The sequence below is a fragment of the Drosophila navojoa genome, chromosome 2 (assembly GCF_054131105.1).
Source record: "Drosophila navojoa isolate 15081-1374.11 chromosome 2, UAZ_NAV_1.0, whole genome shotgun sequence".
NCBI lineage: Eukaryota > Metazoa > Arthropoda > Insecta > Diptera > Drosophilidae > Drosophila > Drosophila navojoa.
In genome coordinates, this window is record NC_142890.1 from 21,176,937 (window position 1) to 21,201,140 (window position 24,204).

The window sequence follows — 24,204 nt, forward strand, 5'->3', positions numbered from 1 at the left end:
CTGGTATTATGAGTATATGAGCACAACAGGTAGCCATGGGCAAATCAGAATTGATCGATTTATAATCTCGGAAAAAATCGAAATGCAAAATGTGTATCGGCAAGTGCATTGAAGCTCTAACGCCAAAGACGAAATGTATTTTTCATGTTAAATTGAATATTAAATAAAACTATTGATTACAAAATCTGCAAAAACGAAAAATTATAAACACAAACTTTATATCTATACATGAATAGTTTGTGATATTTATTCTATATGTTTTCAATACATTTATGTTTATTTTGAATATGCCAACGATTACATTACAATTATCGATAGTCAACTACAATAGTTTTTGTTATGTATCGATAGCTTACCAAAGCCATTTTACAGCACTGAATCGTTGATCAAAATTTCAATCTCCAGAAGCCGTTAAAGAGTGCTCAGTTGTTTAAATCGTAAATTTCGCAAAATCTGCGACTGGCTCCTATATTTGACACAAATATGCACATGAGCATAAAATGGGCTGCATAATGACGGTCATAAATCACGCACTTGGATATGCAGCCGTGCGCAATACAAATGAAGCACAGGTGATATCATCCAAATTTCTTATCAGCATAAGTACAAACAGAGCCGACGCCAAGTCGGCAATTTTTGAAGGTCTAGGTAAGAGGAGCTGGCCTTTAAGCGTATCTATATATAGTCGTGCACTTTATTAAAGCTACAACAGTCTGTGAATTTTGCAAAATGGCAAAGTTTAGTCCAACCTTAACAATTACTTTGGTTCTTTTTAGCATCGTTAGTAAAATTGATGCAGAGACGGATGATGAATTTATCGATCTGTCGGAGATGGGAGAAGCGATATATGGTAATCCTGATTTGGAAACTACTGGAGCTTTAGTTGACGCACATGGGCAGGAATCAATGGAAAATCCTGAAGAGCTTGGCACCTACCACGAGGGCGATATACTAATACCTATGAGATTTCGCGAGGACACACGCAATGGGCTCTTGGCATTGAGTACACGGTGGCCAGGCGGTGTGGTACCCTACGAAATAAAGGGAACATTCACGCCACAGGAGCTGGACAATATACATCATGCCTTTAATGAGTACCACAATAAAACCTGCATTCGCTTTAAGCAGCGCACAGTGGAAAGAGATTACATATCCATAGTGAACGGTAAATCTGGTTGCTGGAGCAGCATAGGGCGCCTCGGTGGCCGGCAGGAGGTGAATCTACAGTCACCCAACTGCCTACGCACCTACGGCACTCCCATCCACGAACTGATGCATGCGCTGGGCTTTCTCCACGAACAGAATCGCTACGAACGGGATGACTACGTGAAGGTGCTGAGCGAGAATGTGAAGCCCGGCATGATGAGCAACTTTGAGAAGGGCAGTGCCAGGACACACTCAGCATTTGGAATCGGGTATGACTACGCGAGCGTCATGCACTACTCCAGCACCAGCTTCTCGAAAAATGGAAAGCCAACATTAAAAGTCTTGCGCAACCATCCTGATGCGCGGCAACTGGGCCAAAGGCGTGGTTTCTCGCCCAGCGATATCCGCAAGATAAACCTGATGTACAAATGCAAGATCTGACTCTTCTATCATTATTATTATTTTTTTACATTTTATTTAAACACAAAATATAATAGCATAACAATTACTACGCGTGTGTAGAATTCTGAGTTGAGATGGTGCTGGTCAATGATGTGGGAGATTCTTGTTTGTCTCGAAGAAGACGTTGCCCTTCATGGTCAGCTCCTTGCAAAGCGTCGAGAAACGTCTGATGGCATTGTAGGTGCTGTTGCCGTTATCACTGGCGATGTCATTGCCACCAGCCGCATCTTTCACATACGAAACACACAGAAAGTTTACACTTACGTATATATGTATATATAGATGTAGACATAGAACTTAACAATCTATATCTAGCAGCATGCAGGGTTAAGTATATGTATTTCTAGTTTGTATCTATGTCTGTCGTGCATTCAGGAGTTGCTCCCGCGCAGAGGTCTCGTTTGTTAGTGTGGACGCGCCTTGCAGAGCAGCTTCATCTGCTTACCTGCGCCCAGGGCGCCATCGCCACTGTTCTCGCAGAGCTCCATGTTCATATACAAAGCCATATTGGTCGTTGAGCCGGGATATGAGCGATTGTTGAGGAAATCTCGGATATGCTGCACAATCAAATCGATGGCCACTGCAAAGCAAAACACAGTCAGAATATCAAGATGTCTTCAGTAAAATGTGCATTGTCTACATTTTTTGTGGCATTTAGCAAAATATCTATTATATATTAAATGATATTTAACGCTGCAACTCAACAAATGAAGCACTTCAATTTAAGTCTAAATACATTTCGAGCACTTACCTTGTGGCTATGGCTGAGCCCACTGGAACGACTTTTGATGCACTTGAAACAGTTTCTGTACTCACTTGACTCAGCTTAATATCCAGAGATCCAATCGTTAGACTATACATAACTTTCTTTGCTTATTGTTTTCTCTATTGTTATTCTCTACTTATGGGTGTACATGTGTGCAAGAGCTTTTCTATTTCCATCTCTTCTACAGTAAATAGATTTTACATGGCTTAAAGCTTTTAGCTTAACTATTTAAGCATTAATGCTCCGGAGTTATTTGTATTCCAAATAAACCACGTTTAAGAACTTAGTTTAGCTTAGTTAGTGTAATAACATAAACAAGTTTAGCTAAGGAATAGAACTGTGATAGCCAATACAATATTATTCTGCAAGTATTAGAGATTTTACATCTGTAGCTTTATTTTCTTTGAAATATTTTTTTAAGAACTTTATGAAAAACTAATTATGATTGAATATGATAATATTAAGGTTATAAAAACGGGTCAACAAAATTTAATAACAAAAATTTAACAATACCTTTCAAAAAGTATTTGAGAAACAGTTACTAAATTCTGTTGACCTTTACTATGATATTAGATTGTTAGATGGCTTAAGATCATAGCTAATGACTGCAAAATTATATCATCTTTTCAGCTAATTTATATATTAAACATATTCCTGAAATGTGGTTGATTGATGTGATAGAACATATAGACACAATACCATAGGGATAACTATGTGTTTCTGTATGAATTGTAAATTATAAATTGTGTATTCGAATAGAATTAGTAAAGGAGCTTAAAACACTTGGGATAACAATATATTTATATATATAAATATATAAATATTTTTGTTTAGTTTTATTATAACATTAAATATATATTTATTTGAGCCCGAGTTAAGGTTGATGAAACGTAAATTAAAGTTATATTAATAAAACGTTATAAGCTTATACACTTTACTAGCTTAATGTAACGTTAATTGGTTAAGTGTGATTAGGACCATAGCGAACGAAAGCGAGGCATCTAATCTGCCTGGCGACCTGCGCTCCACATATCATTTGCAATTAGTGAAAGCTCAGCACATTTGGTTAGGAACACAAATATTTTGTTTTGTTTTTGCTTAAGAATTAAAAACAGAATATATATACATATAAACTCATATATGTATATATGTATATATATATATATATATATATTGGGGAATATTTTTTAGTGATCGCGCTTCATGCTGGAGGCCGTAGTTCGAGCTGTGTTGTGCTGTGCGATGTTCGTGGCTGCGAGAATTTCTCCGATATGGTGTACAATGAGATCAATGGCAACTGCAAGAAATACATTGTAACAGAAACGAAAACAAAAAGTAGGAAAGAGGAAACGAGAAACGAGTAACGACAGAGGAATATGGAAAGACGGAAATTAACGTCAGGCACAGTATTATCAAAGTTATTGTTCTATATCTGTGTTAATTGAGCTGGGAAACAGAAATTGGTAACAGTAAAACCCAAAAAACAAATTCAAACGCATTGTAACATAAACTAGATACATGTATGTATATAACTACATATACGAATATATATATATACAGGAAAACTAGGTAAACGTTTTTAACTAAACACTTCAATAATTTCACAGGAGTTTTTTTAAGTGTCAGTGTATTGTCTGTGTGCGTGTTGTTTAGTGTGGGTGTAGATAAAGTTCTCAAATTAAGCAAAGCACGTGTTTATGTGGCTGTTGGCGCACATTTATATCTTACCTGTATTGTCCGCTCCTCGTGGGATTATGACATCAGCAAATTTTTTAGTCTGCAAGAACGAAAGAACGATTTTTGTTGATAAACAGAATTTATAAATTGCAATATTTGGCTTACCGGCGAACAAAATTCCTCGAACGCGGGCTTCACAAACGTCATATACTGGGTAAGCACAGCGTCCAGATCTCTGCCACGCTCATTGATGTCACGTGGCACTAGAAGATTGAAGTAATCAGTGAATATCTTATGTTAATCATCCTACTTACCTCGTCGTGCTAGCCGCGTATCGGAATCCGTATCCACGAAGAGCTTCATATGAAAGAGATCACGTATTTTGGGAAAATAGAATACCAAGATGCCCTCAAAGAGCACTACGTCCGCAGGATAGATGACCAGCTCGTTATCAAAGTCACTACAAACAGAGAAATCGCATTGGCGAATGCCGTCAATATAACCAATTGAGAATGTTTGCTTACAGCGAATTGGTGCGGTAATCGTAGCTGGGGATCTTGGCTATCTGACCTTTCAGAATGCGCTGCAACGTCTCGTACATGAGCTCCTCGTTGAATGCATCCGGATGATCAAAGTTGAATTTGCCCTTTTGCGCTTTTATCTTTTCTGTTGGCGTTAGCTCACGATAGAAACTGTCCTGGCTAATGGACACCACTTGCCGCTGCGTATGATCCATCTCGGCCTGGCCAAGTTGCTCCATTATTTTCTTGCATACAGTTGATTTGCCACTGGCTGTGCCGCCGGCAACTCCAATAAGGAATGGTGATTTGATCTCACCGTTGGGCAGCGCATCGCCGTTGAGCAAGACAACCGACTTTTCTTTGTTTATTGTATCCATACTGGAGTAAATGTGCAAACAGCGAATTACAGAGGGGAGACCGTAATTTGCTATTTCGTCGATAGATATCGATAGGTTTCACAGGGACTTTATCCTATCAATTACAATTATTTTAAACTGTAGCGAATTCGCAAATAGCAGACAATAAAGACATTTTAAATGGTTTTTATTTTCATTGGCCGAAAAGAGTTCAGCCGCTTGTTTCAATTTTTAAAATAGCTATCAGCGGAACTACAATCAGTTATCGGAACTCTTCTTGATATCGAGCGAACCTGCTACTGCTTGTTTTAGTATTAACAGACTCTGTTAATCACATATGCTGTGAACAGTGATTGTTTACTGAAGGAAATGCTCTATTTGACTTTTGAATAATTACAGGGTATATTTAATCTTTTTATTGTTTAATTTAGCAATCAATTACTTGAATTGGCTTTATTCTTTTTAATTTTATTTAATTTAACTTTAATGTAAGATATAAAGTCGATGGGAAAGCATGGCACATAACTCTTATATAAATAATAAATGACTGATAAATTTACAAAAATACATTCAAATGTACATACACATGTATAGATTAATGGCACCGGATCATATTGCTTTGGCTACTCATATTTCTATTTATAAGAATGGTAGCCTGGAAACCAGATTTTTAAATAGAACCAGGCTGAAATAATATGCCAATAGTTTGAGTGAAGCACTATAAATAGCAAAGACTGCAACGAATTGGACATCATATTCATTTTAACAGTTTCAACAAGCACAACCATGAAAGTCTTGGTTCTATTGGTCGCTCTGGCAGGGATCGCCACAGCTGTGGACTATTGCGCCTTGCCTACATGTCTGGACAAGCATATTGCTTGCAACAATAAGGGCGTGAGTGGTGGTAGCTGATCCTTACATGACTATATCGATATGCAATTTTAAATCACTTTGCAGAACTTTAGCGAGGAATGCCCTAAGGATGTTCGTGAGATTAAGTTGGATGGACATCAGAAGCTGATTCTATCATTGTTTAATGATTTGCGCAACAAGGTTGCCGGCGGCACATTTGAGGGTCTACCCAAGGCTGCACGAATGGCCAAGATGTCCTGGTGCGAGGAGCTCACTCATTTGGCCCTACTCAATGTGAAAACTTGCCAGTCCCTGCCAGACAAGTGCCGCAGCACTGAGCGCTTTGCATACGCTGGCCAAAACAATGCCATCTTCAGTTATAGTGGTCCCGAATCGGAGTACACCGATGCGGAGATCATCAAGGAACAGATTGAGAATTGGTTCTCCGAGCGCACTCATACCTCTCCTGAAATTCTTGCCAGCTTCCCTGAAGAACTGCCCAACAAGGCGATTGCCAAATTCACCATTGCCGTCGCCGAGAAGAATACCCATGTGGGATGTGCCGCCGTACGCTTCTCTCGTGACTTTTACAACCACTTCGTGCTCACCTGCAACTTTGCCACCACTAACGTGATTGGACAGCCCGTCTACACACCCGGCGATCGTGCCACAGCCGGTTGCAAGAATCGCTATGGCGCTGCCTTTGACTATCCCAATCTGTGCTTCGCTAAGGAGATCTATGACAATGAGCGAATTGTTCCTGATATTAAGATAAACTAAGCATGTAACCACAACAACAATCGCATAGCCAATAAAATTGACGACCCACCACTCATATAACTGCTGTTTTCTTACATTTGATACCTCTTACTGATCCATCGACATTAGAATTTTAGGCAGAATTAAAACATGTTTTTTTTTTTTAATAACTTAATTAGTTGCTTTTAATTATATGCATATCATTTACATAGGAGGTATTTATCGTTCAGACCATTCCGACAATTCGACAGTTTACATGTGTATGTAAATATTTTAGATAGTATTTTTTGTTTGTTTTTATCAAACACGCATTATCACAATCTTACACAGGCATATAAAACATTTACCATCTTACATTTAAGAATTTGATCTAACAATTTGTCGTCTTGTGTTTTTTACAATTTTCGTAAATGTATGGTAATAAATATGTAATATTAAATTGGTATTAAAACTTTCGTCAAAGCCTCTGGCAATGTTTTGGATGGTGTCTGGGGAAATGTGCGGGCCAAATCAAATGTGTACTAATTATGTAAAGACTTCAAACTAAAAAAAAATGAAATATTTGTTAAATAATGACAAATATACAAAGCTGAGATAATTCGCGATTCTCGGGACGCATCTGATAATCCAACAATTCAACTAGATTACAATTACAAAACTACATTTAACATTTAAGTGAATGAGTTAATATAAAATGAAGCATTACTTCTCCTTGGGCTTCTTGTCGAACAGATACTCCTTGGCCATCTGATAGCCGAGTCCAACGGTCAGGCAGCCAACGACTGTGCCCTGCGCTGCCACACGCAGCTGCATAAGGAAGACGCTGGTGCTCATCGTGCCGCGATTTTTGTATTTGTACGCTCCAATCAGACCCGCTGCCACGAAGCCAGCAATGCCTACGTAGAAAAAACAAACAAAAATTGTATTGTAATTGTATTTTGCCAAAAGTGTCTTTTGTTGTTGCTAGCTGATAATCACCAGACGGCGGCAGCTGACGCACCAATACAAACGCAGTACACGCGCCAAGCGCGACGTCATTGATGTGTTAATACACAATACAATTGATGTGCCCATGCATACACACACTCACCTACATACATATGTAGGTGTTTAAATGTTAACCCTTACAGTGGTAAACCGTTTAACTGTCCAGTTGCAGCATCAATTTCGCACACATACACACATAAAATTACATTATTATGATGAAATTCACGTGTTAATGAACGTTATGTCACTGTGTTCTTAGCACGTATGCACATACATACGTTTCAGTGTATGTATCTATCTAACCGAAAATCGCCAGTTCACCGCGAAGGTCAAGGTATGCATGCTTATCCTTGCCCACCCACACACACGTATGTATGTACGTATCCAATAGAAAGTTTCCGTGACGTCACAACACAGGAAATGTTTGAGAGGTTTGCCAATCCGCATGCAACAAAATATTGATAGTAAAGATTTATTTGACTTACCGACCAACATAAAGGGCGAGTCCTTGGCCTTATTCACAAACTTGTTGGCCTGCGCCACATCTTCTTCGGTTTCAAATATGGATTTGGAACTCATGGTTCTTATGCCTTTTCCTCTTCTTTCGTAAGCCAAAAAATTTGCACAATGCTAAAATTTTGGCAAAGGTTGTCCGCCACTGAATGCAAAAGTGTTACTGAACTTGAACCGAATATTCCCACTTTTTTTATTTAGATTTCATTTCACAATATTAATCGATAGCAAATCAGCTGTTTTATGGAGAATGAAAAAAAAAACGAAGCAATTTCGTTATTTTTCAATTAGCGAGAGGTAATAATAATATATTTATGCTTGTGCGCAGCTGATGGCATTTGTAAAATTGTTTTTATTTATATTTAGTTATTTTTAAATTGTTTTTATTTGAAACTGATTTTCACTTTTTTATTATTCATATATAAACGTTTAAAAAATATCAAAATTAAGTCTTAGTTAAATGTATTTTTAAAAATCAAAATGTATTAGAACACATTCCGCAGCTAAAATATGTTGAAGGTGTAATAATTTGACCAACACTAAAGACAGTGTGACCGCAGTATGCAAGAGAAAAATTCCGCGCTCAGCTGAGAGTTTAGCCATGACATAAGAAATGAACATTCGTTAAGAGGGGAGAAACGCTGTTGGATTGCCGTAGCCCCAACACAATTCTTAGTTTTAAAATTTTCGACAAAAAGTGCTCACACAATCCAACAATCGCAGCAGCAGCGGATACATAACGACATCCACATCAATGGCGGGCATTATTTCAATATTAACGAGGCAATTGCCGCGCAACGTGCAAACCGTTGGCCTACAAGCTGTACGGAATCATGAAGTAAGCGAAAGGAACAGCCTGAATTGTGCACAATCAATCGAATATTCGACTCAGCATCAAATTAATGAATGGCGCTGAGAGCGGAGCCACGGCCACATATTTTGCGAGTATTTGGATCAGTTGTTGTAGCTGCTGGCGGCTGCTCATAATGCGATTATGTAATTGAAAAAATGTTTGCACTGCAATGGGGCGCAATCAGCGTGGCACTGCCACGCCTCCATAAATTATTCACGTGATGAACGCAATCTTGATAATATATCAAATTGCACAATATTTGCTTTTCTTTTTTAAATATTTGTATGTCTATGTTATAGTAATGCTCTCCTCCATTAACTACTTTCACAGCTCCAGCTGAGCGCCCGTCAGTATTCCCAGCTGGCTATGGTTGCTGCATTGCAGCAACAGCAGCAACTGTTGCGTCGGGAAACGAATCCTACTCTGCGCTGCCAAGATGCGATGCGGTAAGAAATGACAAGAGATCCACTTCATTTCTTCTATAATATCTACATATATATTCGCAGTTCTTTGGGCTGGCAGAGTTTTCACACCACTAGTAGCATGTGGTCAGAGCAAGTAGTGAAGGTGCCGCCGTTCGCCGACTCTATCACCGAAGGTGACATTAAGTATGTTAAACTATAAGTCAGACGATTCTATTGTCTGTTGATAACTTATCTGTTACCTGATTTTAACATAATTGCTTCAATCGTTTAGATTTACCGTCAAAGTGGGTGATTCGGTCGGTGCCGATGAAGCTGTCATGGAGATCGAAACGGATAAGACAACTATGTCTGTTCCTGCACCCTTTGCTGGCAGCGTGACGGAAATTCTAGTCAAGGACGGTGATACGGTTAAGCCCGGCCAAGAGCTTTTTAAAATAAAGCCCGGCGCAGGTCCTGCTAAGCCAGCTGGAGCACCCGCCCCAGCCAAGGAGGCACCAGCCCCAGCCCCAGCTGCAGCTGCTCCACCTAAGCCAGCGGCGCCGGCCGCTGCTCCTGCACCCGCTGCGCCAAAATCAGCTCCACCACCGCCACCACCTCCAGCAGCGCGCCCGCCACCAGCTGCTCCCCGTGCTGCCGCTCCACCACCAGCTGCTGTCAGGCCTGCCGTAGCCCAGGTGAAAGTGCCTCCTGTTGATGGTTCCCGTCAAATCTTGGGTACGAGATCCGAACAACGCGTCAAGATGAACCGCATGCGTCAGAAAATCGCGGCTCGCTTGAAGGACGCACAGAATACGTGCGCCATGTTGACCACTTTCAATGAAATCGACATGAGGTTAGTTAACGAAGCAGCCGCTAAATTACTTGTCTTATGTACCTAAAACTCTCTGCCTCGACAGCTACGCTATGGACTTCCGTAAGCAAAATCTTGATGCATTCACCAAGAAGTATGGCATCAAACTTGGTTTCATGTCCATCTTCTCGAAAGCCAGTGCTTATGCGCTGCAAGACCAGCCTGTTGTCAACGCCGTCATCGATGGCCAGGTAAATTATATTCCTGAATCACTTGTGACGTATAAAACTAGAGGCTTATCAGGCGTTAATTTGTTTACTCGTTGGGCTCTCTGATAAGCTGATAAAACGCGGTTGTATTTGCTATGCAGCTAATTGATATAAAATTGTTTTCGTCACCTCAATAGCTATTTAGTATTTGTTTGAATAGATAATTCTGTTTCGTAATTTCTTTGAAATCGAAATGGCCTGAATTTCAGATTATGTCATTTTACTGTCTCAAACGTAATTGAATCAAATTTAAAATTGATTATCTTTAAATATGTTAAATCTATCTTTAAAAAGGTTATTCCGGCTTTAAAGGTATATCCGTATATACTTTAGCCCCACAGATATAAACAATTTAGTAAAAGATCAGTTCGATTGAAAATCAACACAAATTAAAATTTGTTTATATCAGATAACATATATTAACAAAATATGTCGATATATATAAACAAGTTATATAGAACCAGTTTCATCAAAACATTACGTACGTTAAGTATCGAAATTGGTATACGATAATGTCTCGAAAGTCTTAAACCACTTTTAAGTTCAACAAAAATCTTATTGCTTTTTCCTTTTGTTAGTATAAATAAAATTGTTGAATATTACATATATTTTCACTTTTGCAGGATATTGTTTACCGTGACTATGTGGATATCTCAGTGGCTGTTGCTACGCCCCGTGGTCTGGTTGTGCCCGTCATTCGTAACGTTGAGAGTATGAACTATGCGGACATTGAGATAGCTTTAGCTGGATTGGCCGACAAAGCCAAACGCGATGCCATCACCGTTGAGGATATGGACGGTGGCACCTTCACCATCAGCAACGGTGGCGTGTTTGGATCACTGATGGGCACGCCCATCATCAATCCACCTCAGAGTGCTATACTTGGCATGCACGGCATCTTTGATCGTCCTATCGCTGTCAAGGGCGAGGTGAGTTTCATAGAGATTTCAAAAATTTGATTTAATTATCAAGAACCTTTAATGTATATTGTAGGTCAAGATCAGGCCAATGATGTACGTTGCCCTGACATACGATCACCGAATCATTGATGGACGTGAGGCTGTGTTGTTCCTGCGTAAGGTGAAGGCTGCTGTGGAGAATCCAGCCATCATTGTTGCCGGTCTGTAAGGACAGTCTGTGAGGTCGGTTAGCGCTGCGTCCACGTTGTTCTAATGATATTATCGAATCGGTGACTTAAAACTGAAGCACAGCCAAATTCATTGTATAAACAGAAACTTTTAATTTCATGTATTTATTTAAAAATTAACGAGTGTCACAAATTGACTTAAATTTTGGGTTTAACTATAGCAAAATATATATACATATACACAAAAAATACACACATAATAAAAATAATTACGACGTGGATTTGTTCTCAAAACGTGAACCAATTAGATTTATTATTTTGCACATTTCATACTTTAAAAGAGCACTTGCTGAAAAGTAACATCGTAAATAAATACGATATCGTAATTGATACTCGCCTAATATAAAGAATGATTTGCTTTTCTACTGTTTTCTTGGTTTTCAGAGTGAGTATTGTAAAACAGTGTGGGTTTGAAAAAATATACTGAAGAATTTAAGTAAACTGTAGCACACTTTGGGAACTTACCTAATGCGTAACTCAAAGTTAGAATTAAATTATAAAATACTTTATTCGGAGACCACACTAATATAATCGTAATTACCGATACACTTTACTAAAGTTAGCTTCGGGAGTATTTTTACAGTGCAGGATAGACTTATATGTTGACATTGACATTGTTTACAAAGCTACTAATATCGTAAGCATATCATTTGCCACAATCGGATATTGTATGAATTATTATGTGTTTATGACTAAAATATAAGGATATTTATAAATAAATATTTAAATAAAACTTTTTAGAAGATTTTTTCTACTGAAATTGTTTGAAACTAATACCTTGTTAGAAAATAGTATAATGGAATAGAAACGAAACGGCATTAATTAATGGTTTTTATCAGATATTAGACTAGACTGCATAAAAAGTTAGAATTTGAAATGTTTGCCCGAAATTTAAGCCGATATTATATTATAAAAAAAAAAAAACAATAAATATTATTATATACAGAGAAATACTTAATTAAAGGGATATTGAATAAAGCCAATATACTCTTGTCACATCGTGACGGCATATTAAGAAAGTTTGATTATCATCTAGGTAGCTTTGCATTAGCTCAAACCTCAATTTGGATTTATTTAGGGATTTTTTTCGCTTGAATTATACCATCTAGCTAACGATGAGTGCTGCCTCCATTTTAAAAAGATCCTTGCGGCGTAATATTCACTTTTTATGTCTACGATCCGGGATATGGAATGTAAGTACAAGTTTGAGCTAAAAGGCTACACGGGAAGCAATTGACTCTTTGCAATTTCTGATTTAGCGCCAACTTTTCAATCGTCACTGTAGTCGGATGGCTCTTGGAAAGGCACTTTATCAGCCGCATAAGCTCTTGTGCCTAGAGTCGAATACTGCTTTGCGATTTCAGGATGTAGTGGGGTAAGGATCGTTTCGCTCGACTTCGTCTATCCATCGTCCATACGATGGACTCTAAAATTACGAAATAGTTTAAATGACATTTTATTGCAGCTACTTGGAGTGGAAGGGCTTTCACACCACCAGCGTCATGTGGTCAGAGCAGGTGGTTAAGGTGCCACCGTTTCCTGACTCCATTTCTGAAGGTGACATCAAGTAAGTAGCTCGCACAGAAAAAAATCACTTTCAGCTGAAATCCTTCGGGATTCAGGTTCACATGCAAGGTGGGCGATTCGTTTGCTGCCGATGATGCTGTCATGGAGATTGAAACGGACAAGACAACGATGCCGGTGCAGGCGCCCTTTGCTGGCGTCGTGACGGCGATTCTTGTTAAGAGTGGCGATACGGTGAAATCTGGCCAGGAGGTATTTAAGATGAAGCCTGGCGCAGCTCCGGCCAAAGCTGCTGCAGCCCCCGCAGCTGCAGCACCAGCCCCAGCCCCAGCGCCAGCAGCTCCAGCACCAGCAGCTCCAAAACCTGCACCAGCTCCAGCTCCTGCACCCGCAGCTGCAGCGCCAAAGCCTGCTCCAGCACCGCCCGCCGGAGGAGGTCCGCCTCCCATAAAGGGCACACGCACCGAAACAAAAGTCAAGATGAGCCGCATGCGCTTGAAAATTGCGGCTCGCTTAAAGGACGCACAGAACACCTGTGCCATGTTAACCACTTTCAATGAAATCGACATGAGGTTGGTTCTCATTAATATGTAATTTATTAAACTCTACATATATAGGCCTTTCTCCTCAGTTTTGTAATGCAATTTCGCAAGGAGAACCTGGACGCATTTATGAAAAAGAATGGAGTCAAGCTCGGCTTTATGTCCATATTTTCAAAAGCTACTTCTAACGCATTGCAAGATCAGCCCGTCGTTAACGCAGTCATTGCTGATAAGGTATAATTATTAACTAAGGGTGTAGTCGTATAATCCTATTCCGAGTTTTTTCCCACAGGAAATTATTTATCGTGACTATGTGGATATCTCTGTGGCTGTCGCCTCGCCCCGTGGCCTCGTGGTGCCCGTCATCCGCGGCGTCGAGAGCATGAAGTACGCAGATATAGAGAAAACCCTGGGTGCCTTGGCGGACAAGGCGAAGCGCGATGCCATCACCATAGAGGATATGGACGGTGGCACCTTCACCATCAGCAACGGTGGCGTGTTTGGATCACTGATGGGTACGCCCATCATAAATCCGCCCCAGAGTGCTATACTTGGCATGCATGGCATCGTGGAACGGCCCATTGCTGTCAAGGGCGAGGTGGGCCCCTGCAAATTCAATTAGTAAAATATAAGTTCAATTAACTTTTGCATATTGCAGGTAAAAATCAGGCCAATGATGTACGTGGCCCTCACATACGATCACCGAATCATTGATGGACGTGAGGCTGTGCTATTCCTTCGGAAGATCAAGTCCTTCGTTGAGACGCCTGCTGAGCTAGCAACGGGTTTGTAGGATAGCGTTCTATTTGATCTGTGATTCACGTTGTTCAGTTGATGTTATCAAAATGGACGTCTATGTCAAAGCTAAGCCAAATTTTTTGTACTAATTAAACTATAAAGGAGAATTCAATTTTATAATATTATAGCATATATATTATGACATTTAGTTTTCTGCTATTTAAGGGTTGAGAGAATCGCAACCACAAGTATAGGCCATAGTCATGAGCCACTTCAGAACTTGTCTTTACTTTATAGGGAGTATATTAATATTTATGTGGAGTATACTAATGTTCGAAGTATATTAATATTTTTTTAATGTTTGTGAATTTAAGGTAATTATTATTGATAATTTGAAACAGAGTTTATGTGGATGATTAAGAATAGGCGAGCGGAAGAATGATAGGGCTGGCTGGATATTACTGTTTATTTTTATGATAAATATATATACCATGTGGTTTGGCTTTTAACTTATTTGAGTAAACGAGCTTACCATATAAATTGAAACAAATTTCAATATATCTGAAATCATGTATTTATATGTACATATTCCTGAAATGTTTAATAAAGCTAAAAAATTGAATAAAAAGCATTTGTTTTCTTCTTTTTTTTTTGTTATTTGAGCAAATTGGCTTGTACAATTTTATTGATTACTTTTGTTTGCTTTTGTTTAAGTATCAACTATTTTTAATGTTTACAAAATGATTTTAGTCTTAAGTCTGGATTTGTATTAAATAAGAATTTAAGTAAAATGATTGATTTTAAATAAAATTATTATTTGTTGTTAGCTTAATGAGAAAAATATGATTTGGTTTTAGATCCATCAAAGAGATTGAATAACACAGTTTTTTTCTTTTCTTTGTTTTTGTTTTAGGTTTAGTAACTATACATAAGTAGGAATGCTAACCGAAAGAACTGAGAACATTTGACCTATTTGTTTGTAAAATGCTGATGGGGAGAAATTAAATCGAAAATCATATAAAATCTTTTCTAAATAATATATCGTTTACAAATATGCTCATATGTATATAAAAAATGCGACAATCGTTTCGTCTAAAACATTTTCCACAAGATTGTGGAAAATTAGAAGAAATAACATTTTAGACAAAACGATTGGCATTATCTACATTTTATACCCATTCATTGTTGGGTTTCCTTTTTTTTCATTTGCTGAAATTGTGAATTTTTTCTTTTTTTTTTTTTTTTTAGCTTAACTAAGGGGATACAGAGTGTAGTTACATAATTAAATTTACTGTAGCCGTACGCGTGTATTTCTACCAGAGACTTAGGAAAGAATTCTTAATAGTATTTGCTTGTGCTTAGCTTGCATTTTTTGTTTGTTTGTTTGTTTTTTTTGTTTTTTTTTAATAATTATTTGAATTTTGGGTATCTTTCTATAGGCATTTTTATAATCTGGCCCTGGTTGTTGGGTCTTGCACTTGTCTTCCCGCAAGTACAACACTCTTAAGTCTAAGCAATTACACTAGGTATCCCCAACCTTGTGTCCGAAATACTTTGTAATATCTTTGATTTGAGTCGTTTTGTTTTGTTTTGTATCTTTTGCTATTTGGATTTTAATTTTTCATTCTTTCTATCTCTTTGTATAGATCTTAGAATCCCAGATTTTGGGTTTTCTTTTCTTATTTTTTGTTTTTGCTTCTAAATGGATTTTTCAATAGAAATATTGTACAAGATTCCATTTGCTGCGATTTGTTTGTTTTGGCTTCTTCTCTTGATGATTTTGCAGATTTCCAAAATGCATGAAACGTGTCAGTTTGTTAGTCATTTTTTTTCTAAATGGTTGGTTCTTCAAGTTTTGTTGTGTGTAAATAAGATATGTAACTTAATTTTCAGTCAAGCCGTCAAATGGTATGGAAAAACGGTATGGTCTGCCTTAGATTTGGTTACATTTGCATAGATGCTTTCGCTTTTTGCTGCTTTTTGCTGCTTTTTGCTAGTTTTTGTTGCTTTTTTGGGTTTTTTGGGCTACAATGTTGTCGTTGTACAAGTCGGAAATGTGTAATTTCATAAAGAAAGATGGTTTTTTGCTCATGTTGCTGTTGCTGTTCTTGTTGCTGTTGCTGTTGTTGTTGATGCCAAGTCTCTAGATGATGGTTGCTGTTGTTGTTGTTGTTAGTCTGTTGCTTATGCTGCCGCTTGGCCAGGCAACTTTCGCAATGAATTTCTAAATCAAAAATTTGTCTGTCTGGTGGTCGTTGGGAGTTTTTGACTTGATTGAAGTTTAGAGTTAGAGCGCATATGAGCTACCTACCCACGATTCAGCCATATTTTATTTATTGATAGCAATTATGCTACGACCTCTCCTCTATTGCCAGTAGTTTATATAAATTTACAGTTTTGTTTGATGTGCTTTCAACTGCATGCATTGGGGGACTGAGTTGCTGTTGTTGCTTTTGTTGCTGCTGTTGCTGCTGTTGCTGCTGTTGCTGCTGTTGATGGGGTTCGAACTTTCTTTGCCAAAGAAAACTAAACTAACCACATTGTTTAAAGGGTGTAGTGGGTGCTGATTTGCCTGATATATGTCTTTCGTGTGTTTAAAGTTCTGGCTGCTGGTTCTGTGTTTCTGTTTTCATTTGTCGCTTTTGATTTTGATTTTGATTTCGATTTGGATTTGGAATTTGAATTGGATTTTGGTGAACTCTGTATGTTTTTTGTCTTCGCTGCTGTCAAGCGCAAATAATGCGTCCCGAGGACTTCTTAGAATCGCTTTCAAATGTTTACAATTTTGAGCTATCCAAAACTATCGTTGGCTTTGTGGCTTGTGCGTGTGTGTTTCTATCTCTGCCTCTGCGTGTGTTGTGTGTGTGCATGCGTGTGTGAGTGTGCTTGAGGGATTTTGGCGTATGAATCTGGCTACTGAATTTATTTTCAATTTCAACCCCTTCTATGCGAAAGTTTTTACAATAATCGTTGTTGTTTTTGGTTCAGAATTGTTTTGTTCGCGTTGATTTATCTGCCTTGTCCTATTTCTCTGGCGAATGAGTAGGCCGCCATTTGTAAGATTTTTGCCAGAAAGTTTGCCAGGACAGTTGCTTGCTCCTTGTAGTCTTGTTTTTTTTTTTTTTTTTTTTTTTTGTTATTTCTTTTTGCGTTCCTCTTGTTTTTGGTGTGTTATGATAATGATGCTGCTGATGATGATGATGTTTTTTTCTTTTTGTTCTTGACTTTTTGTCGCATTAAAACTTCCGTTCGTGCTTGTAATTTATAATGCTGCTTTTTGGGAATTTCGTTGCAATTTGTCATCTTAATGTGTAATAATAATAATTATGCGCCAAAGGGCATCCGAATGCTGCGACTTTTCAGTTAATTTGTCTTTTGCTCTTTAGAATTGAATATAATTTTGTTGTGGTCTTTGGCGGAACTGCTCAGAGTGTTTCGAAAGCTAAGAGTTTACTGGACTTGCTTCTTTTTGTTTTTGTTCAGTTTTTCTTTTATTTTTTGGGGTTTTGTATTGAGTCAGAGCTCTGTATGATTTTTAGGTTTTAATTTCGGATTTCGCATTAATTTTGCACAGATTTTGATCACCTGAAATTGAGTTGTTTTGGATACTAGAATTTTTAAATATTGATTTTGAATTTTGATTGCCGGTTAGTGTGGAATTTTGTAAATTGTTGCTTGCCAGAGTAGCCGAAAGTGGAAATTTAGAATTTCTTTGGATATTTTGAGCTCTAAAATTAAATAATTTTGATAGAAATTTGTTAAAAGGAATATCTAAAACAGTAAATAGTTTTTGTATATATCACAATTTTCAAGAAATAAAATTTTAAATCATTTACATAAAATTATTTGTTTTGTTTTTAAGAGTTGAAAAAGATAAAAATTGTCGGGAATATTTTTGTTTCTAAATATGCTCGCAAATTATTAAAGTATTTCGAGTTTATTAAATGTTTTAATGAAGTTTTTATGTTTTGATTGCATTGAATTTGTTGTCATTTGAAATTTAAATTTTTGAGTATGAATTTGAATTAAATTTCATGAATTTGGGCTTACTTATCAAATTAAATTTTGAATTCAGATTTTCGTGTAAAAACTTTAAATTTGTTGCCTATTTGATGAAATTTAAAGGTTTAAATTGAACTTTTGTTATATTGATCAGTGTTAAAAGGTTTTTTAGGTAAGTAATTTCAGTAAGCTTTTCTCTTAAATTTGGTCAGTCAAAGAACGATATTTTTAAATGGGTAAAATTTTAGGCAGAAGATGTAGTTTCAATGTGGTCTGAATTATGAGCTTTTTAATTCGATTTAAATTAATAAAACAATAGTCCTATTCTATTTAATTTTGGAATTTTTTTTTGCTTGAGTAAAGCTCAAAAAAGTCTAAAATAAAAAAATTGCGATACTTAATTTTAAAATGTTAACTTGTATCTAGATCGATTTTTAAATTTATAATTTAAAGAATTAAAAGAAAATAAGATTCATTCATAAAAATATCCAAACATTTAAAATTTTTTAAATCAAATTATTTGCTTTTGCTTTGTTATAAGGACATAAATTTACTAAAAGCTTTACTGAATATTAATGATTTTCTTGTTTGTTTCTTTTTGGTTGATATGAAATATGAATATTTTTTGGTTTAAGGCGAAGATACAGAATATATAAAATAATTTGTTTAAGCTTTGAATATAATATAACTGAAGGTTTGTTCGAAATAATAATATTCAGAACGAAATTTTAAGTCAGTCTTATAAAAATTATTCGAAAAGTTTTTAAATAGCAAATGTTATAGACTGTTCGATACTCTGTTCATTTTTTGTTTGTGATCAAAATAAGCTTTTGGATGGAATTAATTATGTAAAATATTGCGAGAGGTGTATTTTGTCTTTCAATGAAAGGTCTGAATGGAATTATGTCTTCTTTAGTGGCAAAGGTTTGGATATTTTCGATATTTAGTTATGAATTTAATATTTTTAAACAAGATTTTTCTAAACCCATTTTTCTATAAATTTGATCATCGATTTAAAGTTTTTATTACATTTCAAGTTTTTGCAAACTTGGTTAGTATTGTATTATTTTGCATAGGAACTTTAGAAGTTCAAGAATAGATTAATTTGGTTGTTTATATAAACGATTTTAGGATTTCACGTTTTTTGGATTGATTTCAAATTAATTGTGCTAAACATTAATTTAAGAATTAAATTGAAAATTAATTTTGTATGATATTATTACAAATAAAAATATGTTAATATTTGATTTAATTTGAGTTTTGGATTGTGTTTGTATATATTTTTGGATATTGATTTTGAACGAATGTATTTTGAAATGTGAAGACACTAACTCACTTCAAATAAATATTTGAGTATCTAAAAATGTTAATTCTGATTTTTTTTCTATTTCTTGTAAATATTAATGTAATTTAGATTTGAGTTTAGTATATTTTTGTTATTGGTTTTGAATGCATTTGTAAAAATTATTGGAGCAACTAATTTTTGTTTATCCATTTTAGTATATTTTTTTAAAATCATCTTCTAAATATCAGTCTTATTTTTTGTTTTTTTGGTTGGAAATGAAAGTTTTTCCCTATATGTATAAGGCAATAACATGAGAATCATTAAATGGGTTCGATTTTGGATTTTGAGCTATAAATATATAAGATTCACTTTCTAATTGAATAAATATGAATTTGATTGAATTAAAAATTTGTCATTTTGTTAGAGTTTTGTGTGTTTTGATTTTGAGTTTCGTCAATATTTGCCGCTTTACCCATAAACATAAATAAAAATTTATAATTAATAAAAATAAATTCGATTTTAGGGGGTATTTCTTTCGGTTTGTGTTTAGTTACCAACGACCAGCAGACGATTTATGTTTCAGTTCTTAAGTGTTTGAATGAAATTGGCAACGATTTTTTGCTACCTACGAGTATGTATCATTTTTGGTTCGTGTTTTAGGATTTTTTTTCGTGAACATTTTTGCGCATTAAATATTTTTTTTTTTACTTTCAAAAATGTCGAGTTAAAAATTTCTGCAACGCCTTTGCCATCTCTAGTTTTTTGAAAATGCGAAAAAAATATTGAAAGCGTCAAAAATGTTTAGAATTAAAATATTTCTGATACTTTTCGCTATCAAAATGTGTGTTTGGGGTCGGGCTATTTCTTTTCTTCTTGGGTATCGTAGAAGCAGCTTCCTTTGCAGCCATTTTATTACCAAAGTGGTGTGGGTATATGTGGTGCGTGTGTGTGAGTGCGTGTATGTGTTTTGTGTGCATGGGTGTGTGTGAGCGTGTGCCCCTGTATAGGTATATATTCGAAAGTATGTGTGTGTGTTGTGTGTGTGTAAGTTCAGTGCCGAATTGGTGGTTGGTTTATGCCTGAAGCTCTTGATGTGCGAAACTTGATTTTCGTAGAGGTTTTAATAACTTGGTTTGTGAAAACTAAAGATTCATAAGGACGAAACGCTAATTTGAAATTTGGAACATTATTCGATTTGCGTTTTGATACACAAAATGAAAAACTATTGCATTGTGTGTGTGGATTTTGGAGGTTAACAGGGGCCCGGGTTCGGGTTGGAAATGAAGGCTTCTGCGATGCCGTGGAAGAAGAGTTGAATTTTTTGTTTTATTAATCTTTTCAAGTTATTTTTTTTTTGTTTTGTTCGCAGTACTATAGTAGGACTAGGATTTGGATTCGATTTTGAGTTAATGTGTTTGGCTGTTAATGGAAAATCGCTGCTGTACATAATAAAATAGATATTTTTTGCTTTTGCTTCTTTTGTTTTCTTGTGTTCGCAGCACAAGCTCACCTTTTAGCTGTTTTTGTTGTTGTTTTGAGTATTAATTTCTTTAAATATTACTTTTGAGATAATTAATTTCGATTTGTTTTTGTTGGCTAACGCTGTGCAGCGGCCTTTGAAATCGAAAGGTTTTAAAAGTGCAACTGAAAAACGTTAAGCTAAAACGTAAGGTCAAAACATACTTGCGAAATGTTGTTTTCGTTGTGCGCTTTTTGGGCTGCCAAAGATGCTCTCTCGTGCTGCGCTCGCTGCTCTCGCTCTTGCTCTCTCCATTTCTCTTGCTTAGGCTGTAGCTCTCTCTGTGTATGCGTGTGTGTGTGTGTGTGTCTGTGTGTGATGTTGTGCTTGTGTTTGTGTTGAATTCGCCGCAGAAACTTAGATTGCTTGTTGGGGTGGTATGTGTGTGTGTGTTTGATTCCTTCCTGTCGAGGGGTTGCTGCTGGGGCAGCCGCCCCTGCTTAGATATTCAGCCAAATATCTATGGCGGGGCGACTGTGTCCCCGTTAAGCTGCTGCCTTAGATAAATGACGACGTTGCCGTCGCTGCTGCTGCTTCTGCTGTTGCTGCCGCTGCTCCTGATGCCTGCTGCTTTCGCCGTCAAATGTTCGATCTTACGCTTTGTCATCGTCTTCATCATCATCATCGTCATCAGCGTAGCAGGCGCCGTCGCAGCAATTGTGCCGTTATATGCGAATCTCGATTTTGTTGTTGCTAACTTGAATTTGGGTTTCCTTCCTTGTAATTTTTGTCGGAATTCTGTAGGATTTGGTGGCCGGGTCTGCTGTTTGGGGCACGGTGCTTCGGTTTGGGGCTGCTGGCAGTTGCATTGCAGTCTCTTAAGGCGTTTCGATTTGGATTGGTTCTCTTGATGAGTTGGACTTTTGTTGTTGTTAATGAATTTGTTGATTTGTCGTTTGTCGTTGCAGTAGAGAAATATGAGCAATAAACATTTTAGAATTTCTTTGAGTTTCATAACAATTTTCTGGGTGTCAATTGGAATTTGTTGCTGTAGCTGTTTGATCCATGCTAGCTTCAATCGAAGGCGTCTAGCTGTCTGCTCAACTGTGAGGGGTCCTATATATATATACGTGTTTAAAATTTGACATTAATAAAAAATTTGCTTCTGCTAGCTGCACTATAAAAGCTGTATACCCTAATATTGCTGAACTTACCTGTAAAATATAAAAAATAATATTAGTATCTATGCGGTATTTCCTTTTTCGTCCTCTTTTTAGGTTAGCTTTGAAAACTTTCCAATTGTTGTCGAGTTGTTTGCACTTCTTAATTTCTTTTGATATTTTGTTATATTTCTTTTTGTTTGTTGAATATAGTTTTGAGGTATTTATGTATAGTTTTTTAGTGTCTGTTATGGAATTTGGTTCGTTGTGCATTAAACATTTATTATTATTTTTGTTTCCGCTTTTAAACCTTATCGCAAAACTATATTAGGATTGGAGTTTCTGGTTTACTTTTGCAAACTGATTTTATAGTTTTTACTTAATATTTTTGTCGTAGTGTTTTGTTTAGTGTTTAGTTTGTGAATAAGAATTAATCTGACTTTCGGTTATATTTGGTATTTGGGTTTTTCGTTTTAGGTTTTTGGTTTAACTTGTGTGATTTTTTGAAACTTTTGTAGTTTTTTGAATTCGTGGTTTTCGGAACGGTTGAAAGTAAACTTGATAGATTTTGTTTTTGTTTTTTTTTGTAATGCCGCGTGCAACAGCCTCCTTAGCGCTTTTAGGGCATTGCGCTGGAGGATGGAGGATCTGTTGCTGGTCCACAAAGTCCTCGGTGGTTTCCTGCTGCTGCTCCTAGCTGCTGCTGCTGCTGCTGCTACTGTTGCTGCTGTTGATCCTCAGCGTTTGAAGATTGAAATGAAACTGATTGATTCTGCGCAGCAGCCGTGGCTTATATACCCAGCCAGATTTGCTCGCCAGCCGGGGATGACGATCTGGAACCGGAGGCTGCAAAGCTTTGTGCATTGTCTGGCCGGATATGGACAATAGGCGCGGCTGGGCAACAATGCATTCAATGAAACCCGTTTGGCAAGTTTATTATAGAAAAACCGTTGCTAGGATGTTTGATAAAAAGTGCGATTTCTATTCATGGTGGTGGGTCTGCAGATCAGGCAGTATACCGCATACCGCATACAGCATACAGCATCATCCAGATGGAGTTCAGGATCGTAGCACACCTGGCTTCCATCTGAAAGCTGCAACGGCTGCTGGACCATGAAAACCAGTTCCTCTGCTGTCCAACGTGTGCGTTCAACATCCTTGAATATCCCTGACCATTTGATCTGTGTTTGTCTGGTTGCTCTGATGGGAAAAAACTCAGATTTTTACCAAATTTTGATTGTTGCCTGAAATTCAGGCAAATTTCGCTGATAATCATCGGAATTGGCTCGTTTTGAAACAAGTTTTGAAGTTTCATACATTAATTTGTCGCTCCGAAATTTATGGCCTGCACAGGTCCAACGCAGGGCAGCCAACCCAGTTTCGACGCCAATTTCCAATGCAAGTACAATCCCCATCAACTCTGTTACTTCATCTTACTTTTGGGTCAGGCAACCTTTTCTTGGTAGGCAAACGTTCGTTTGTCCGGTCACTGAGTTTTTTATACTTTATTTTTTTTTTTTTAAGGCTCACTTTCAGTTTTCATTTTGTCGGGCAGATCAACAAGTTAAGGGTTGCCTTCGCTGGGATTTTTTTCTCTTGTTGCTTCGCAGTTCTATTAACCTCTGTTTGCTCGGGTTGGGCGAAAGGTTAGAGGTGGGTTCATGACATTTGCATTCGCGTTTCCCATTTGCTTGCAACATTCCGAAATGGGACACTCTGTGAGCGTAGCAAGGGAGGAATTCCGTCCATTGTGAATGCCGCGGATAGTGTGGCCAGAGAGTTAGAAAATGCTAAGACAGACGATATTTGTTTGTGTTTATAAACGAATATTTAGTTTACTATAAAAACTGATTAAAAAAATATAAAACAGAAATTACTCTTAAAAGTGTAATCAATTCATTTCGTGAGAAACCTTTATGCAAAGTGGCTAATAAAATTCGAGGGAAACTTTTAATTTCATTTGACTGTGGT

At 37.0% G+C, this 24,204-nt stretch overlaps 6 protein-coding genes and 1 long non-coding RNA gene across 9 annotated transcripts; 4 read left to right on the plus strand and 3 right to left on the minus strand.

Annotated features, from left to right (window-relative positions):
• Positions 1-357: 357 nt before the first annotated feature.
• Positions 358-5,011, minus strand: Uck (Uridine-cytidine kinase). Of its 2 annotated transcripts, XM_089257180.1 has the most exons (6): positions 4,576-5,011; positions 4,366-4,511; positions 4,217-4,314; positions 4,103-4,151; positions 2,054-2,188; positions 358-1,835 (listed from the first exon to the last, which is right to left on the minus strand). In XM_089257180.1, exons 1-6 carry the CDS (start codon positions 4,947-4,949, stop codon positions 1,693-1,695), a joined length of 945 nt encoding a protein of 314 aa, XP_089113306.1. In that variant the 5' UTR covers positions 4,950-5,011; the 3' UTR covers positions 358-1,692. The 2 variants fall into 2 exon arrangements, with proteins under 2 accessions (XP_089113306.1, XP_017967347.1); XM_018111858.3 differs by lacking the exons at positions 358-1,835; positions 2,054-2,188 and adding an exon at positions 3,196-3,671 and having other exon boundaries at positions 4,576-5,010.
• LOC108659110 (zinc metalloproteinase nas-6) lies at positions 460-1,654 on the plus strand. The gene is made up of 2 exons (XM_030389875.2): positions 460-572; positions 777-1,654. Exons 1-2 carry the CDS (start codon positions 541-543, stop codon positions 1,585-1,587), a joined length of 843 nt encoding a protein of 280 aa, XP_030245735.1. The 5' UTR covers positions 460-540; the 3' UTR covers positions 1,588-1,654.
• Positions 5,012-5,690: 679 nt separating the features above from the next.
• LOC108659108 (antigen 5 like allergen Cul n 1) lies at positions 5,691-6,560 on the plus strand. The gene is made up of 2 exons (XM_018111859.3): positions 5,691-5,822; positions 5,886-6,560. Exons 1-2 carry the CDS (start codon positions 5,715-5,717, stop codon positions 6,558-6,560), a joined length of 783 nt encoding a protein of 260 aa, XP_017967348.1. The 5' UTR covers positions 5,691-5,714.
• On the minus strand, positions 5,698-8,284 carry LOC108659109 (HIG1 domain family member 1A, mitochondrial). Of its 2 annotated transcripts, none has more exons than XM_018111860.3 (3): positions 8,012-8,284; positions 7,246-7,435; positions 5,698-7,082 (listed from the first exon to the last, which is right to left on the minus strand). In XM_018111860.3, the coding sequence occupies exons 1-3, from the start codon at positions 8,103-8,105 to the stop codon at positions 7,061-7,063; spliced, it is 306 nt and encodes a 101-aa protein (XP_017967349.1). In that variant the 5' UTR covers positions 8,106-8,284; the 3' UTR covers positions 5,698-7,060. The 2 variants fall into 2 exon arrangements, with proteins under 2 accessions (XP_017967349.1, XP_030245756.1); XM_030389896.2 differs by having other exon boundaries at positions 5,698-7,178; positions 8,012-8,275.
• Positions 8,285-8,619: 335 nt separating this feature from the next.
• LOC108660266 (dihydrolipoyllysine-residue succinyltransferase component of 2-oxoglutarate dehydrogenase complex, mitochondrial) lies at positions 8,620-11,873 on the plus strand. The gene is made up of 7 exons (XM_018113603.3): positions 8,620-8,877; positions 9,223-9,338; positions 9,399-9,500; positions 9,589-10,149; positions 10,214-10,358; positions 11,000-11,305; positions 11,370-11,873. The coding sequence occupies exons 1-7, from the start codon at positions 8,794-8,796 to the stop codon at positions 11,502-11,504; spliced, it is 1,449 nt and encodes a 482-aa protein (XP_017969092.1). The 5' UTR covers positions 8,620-8,793; the 3' UTR covers positions 11,505-11,873.
• Positions 11,874-12,512: 639 nt separating this feature from the next.
• Positions 12,513-14,499, plus strand: LOC108660267 (dihydrolipoyllysine-residue succinyltransferase component of 2-oxoglutarate dehydrogenase complex, mitochondrial). Its single transcript, XM_018113604.3, has 7 exons — positions 12,513-12,716; positions 12,783-12,898; positions 12,989-13,090; positions 13,146-13,619; positions 13,679-13,823; positions 13,882-14,187; positions 14,248-14,499. The coding sequence occupies exons 1-7, from the start codon at positions 12,639-12,641 to the stop codon at positions 14,380-14,382; spliced, it is 1,356 nt and encodes a 451-aa protein (XP_017969093.1). The 5' UTR covers positions 12,513-12,638; the 3' UTR covers positions 14,383-14,499.
• Positions 14,500-15,989: 1,490 nt separating this feature from the next.
• LOC108660274 (uncharacterized) lies at positions 15,990-23,469 on the minus strand. Its single transcript, XR_016197637.1, has 2 exons — positions 21,298-23,469; positions 15,990-18,055 (listed from the first exon to the last, which is right to left on the minus strand). It is a non-coding gene; the product is annotated as an uncharacterized LOC108660274 (long non-coding RNA).
• Positions 23,470-24,204: the final 735 nt, after the last annotated feature.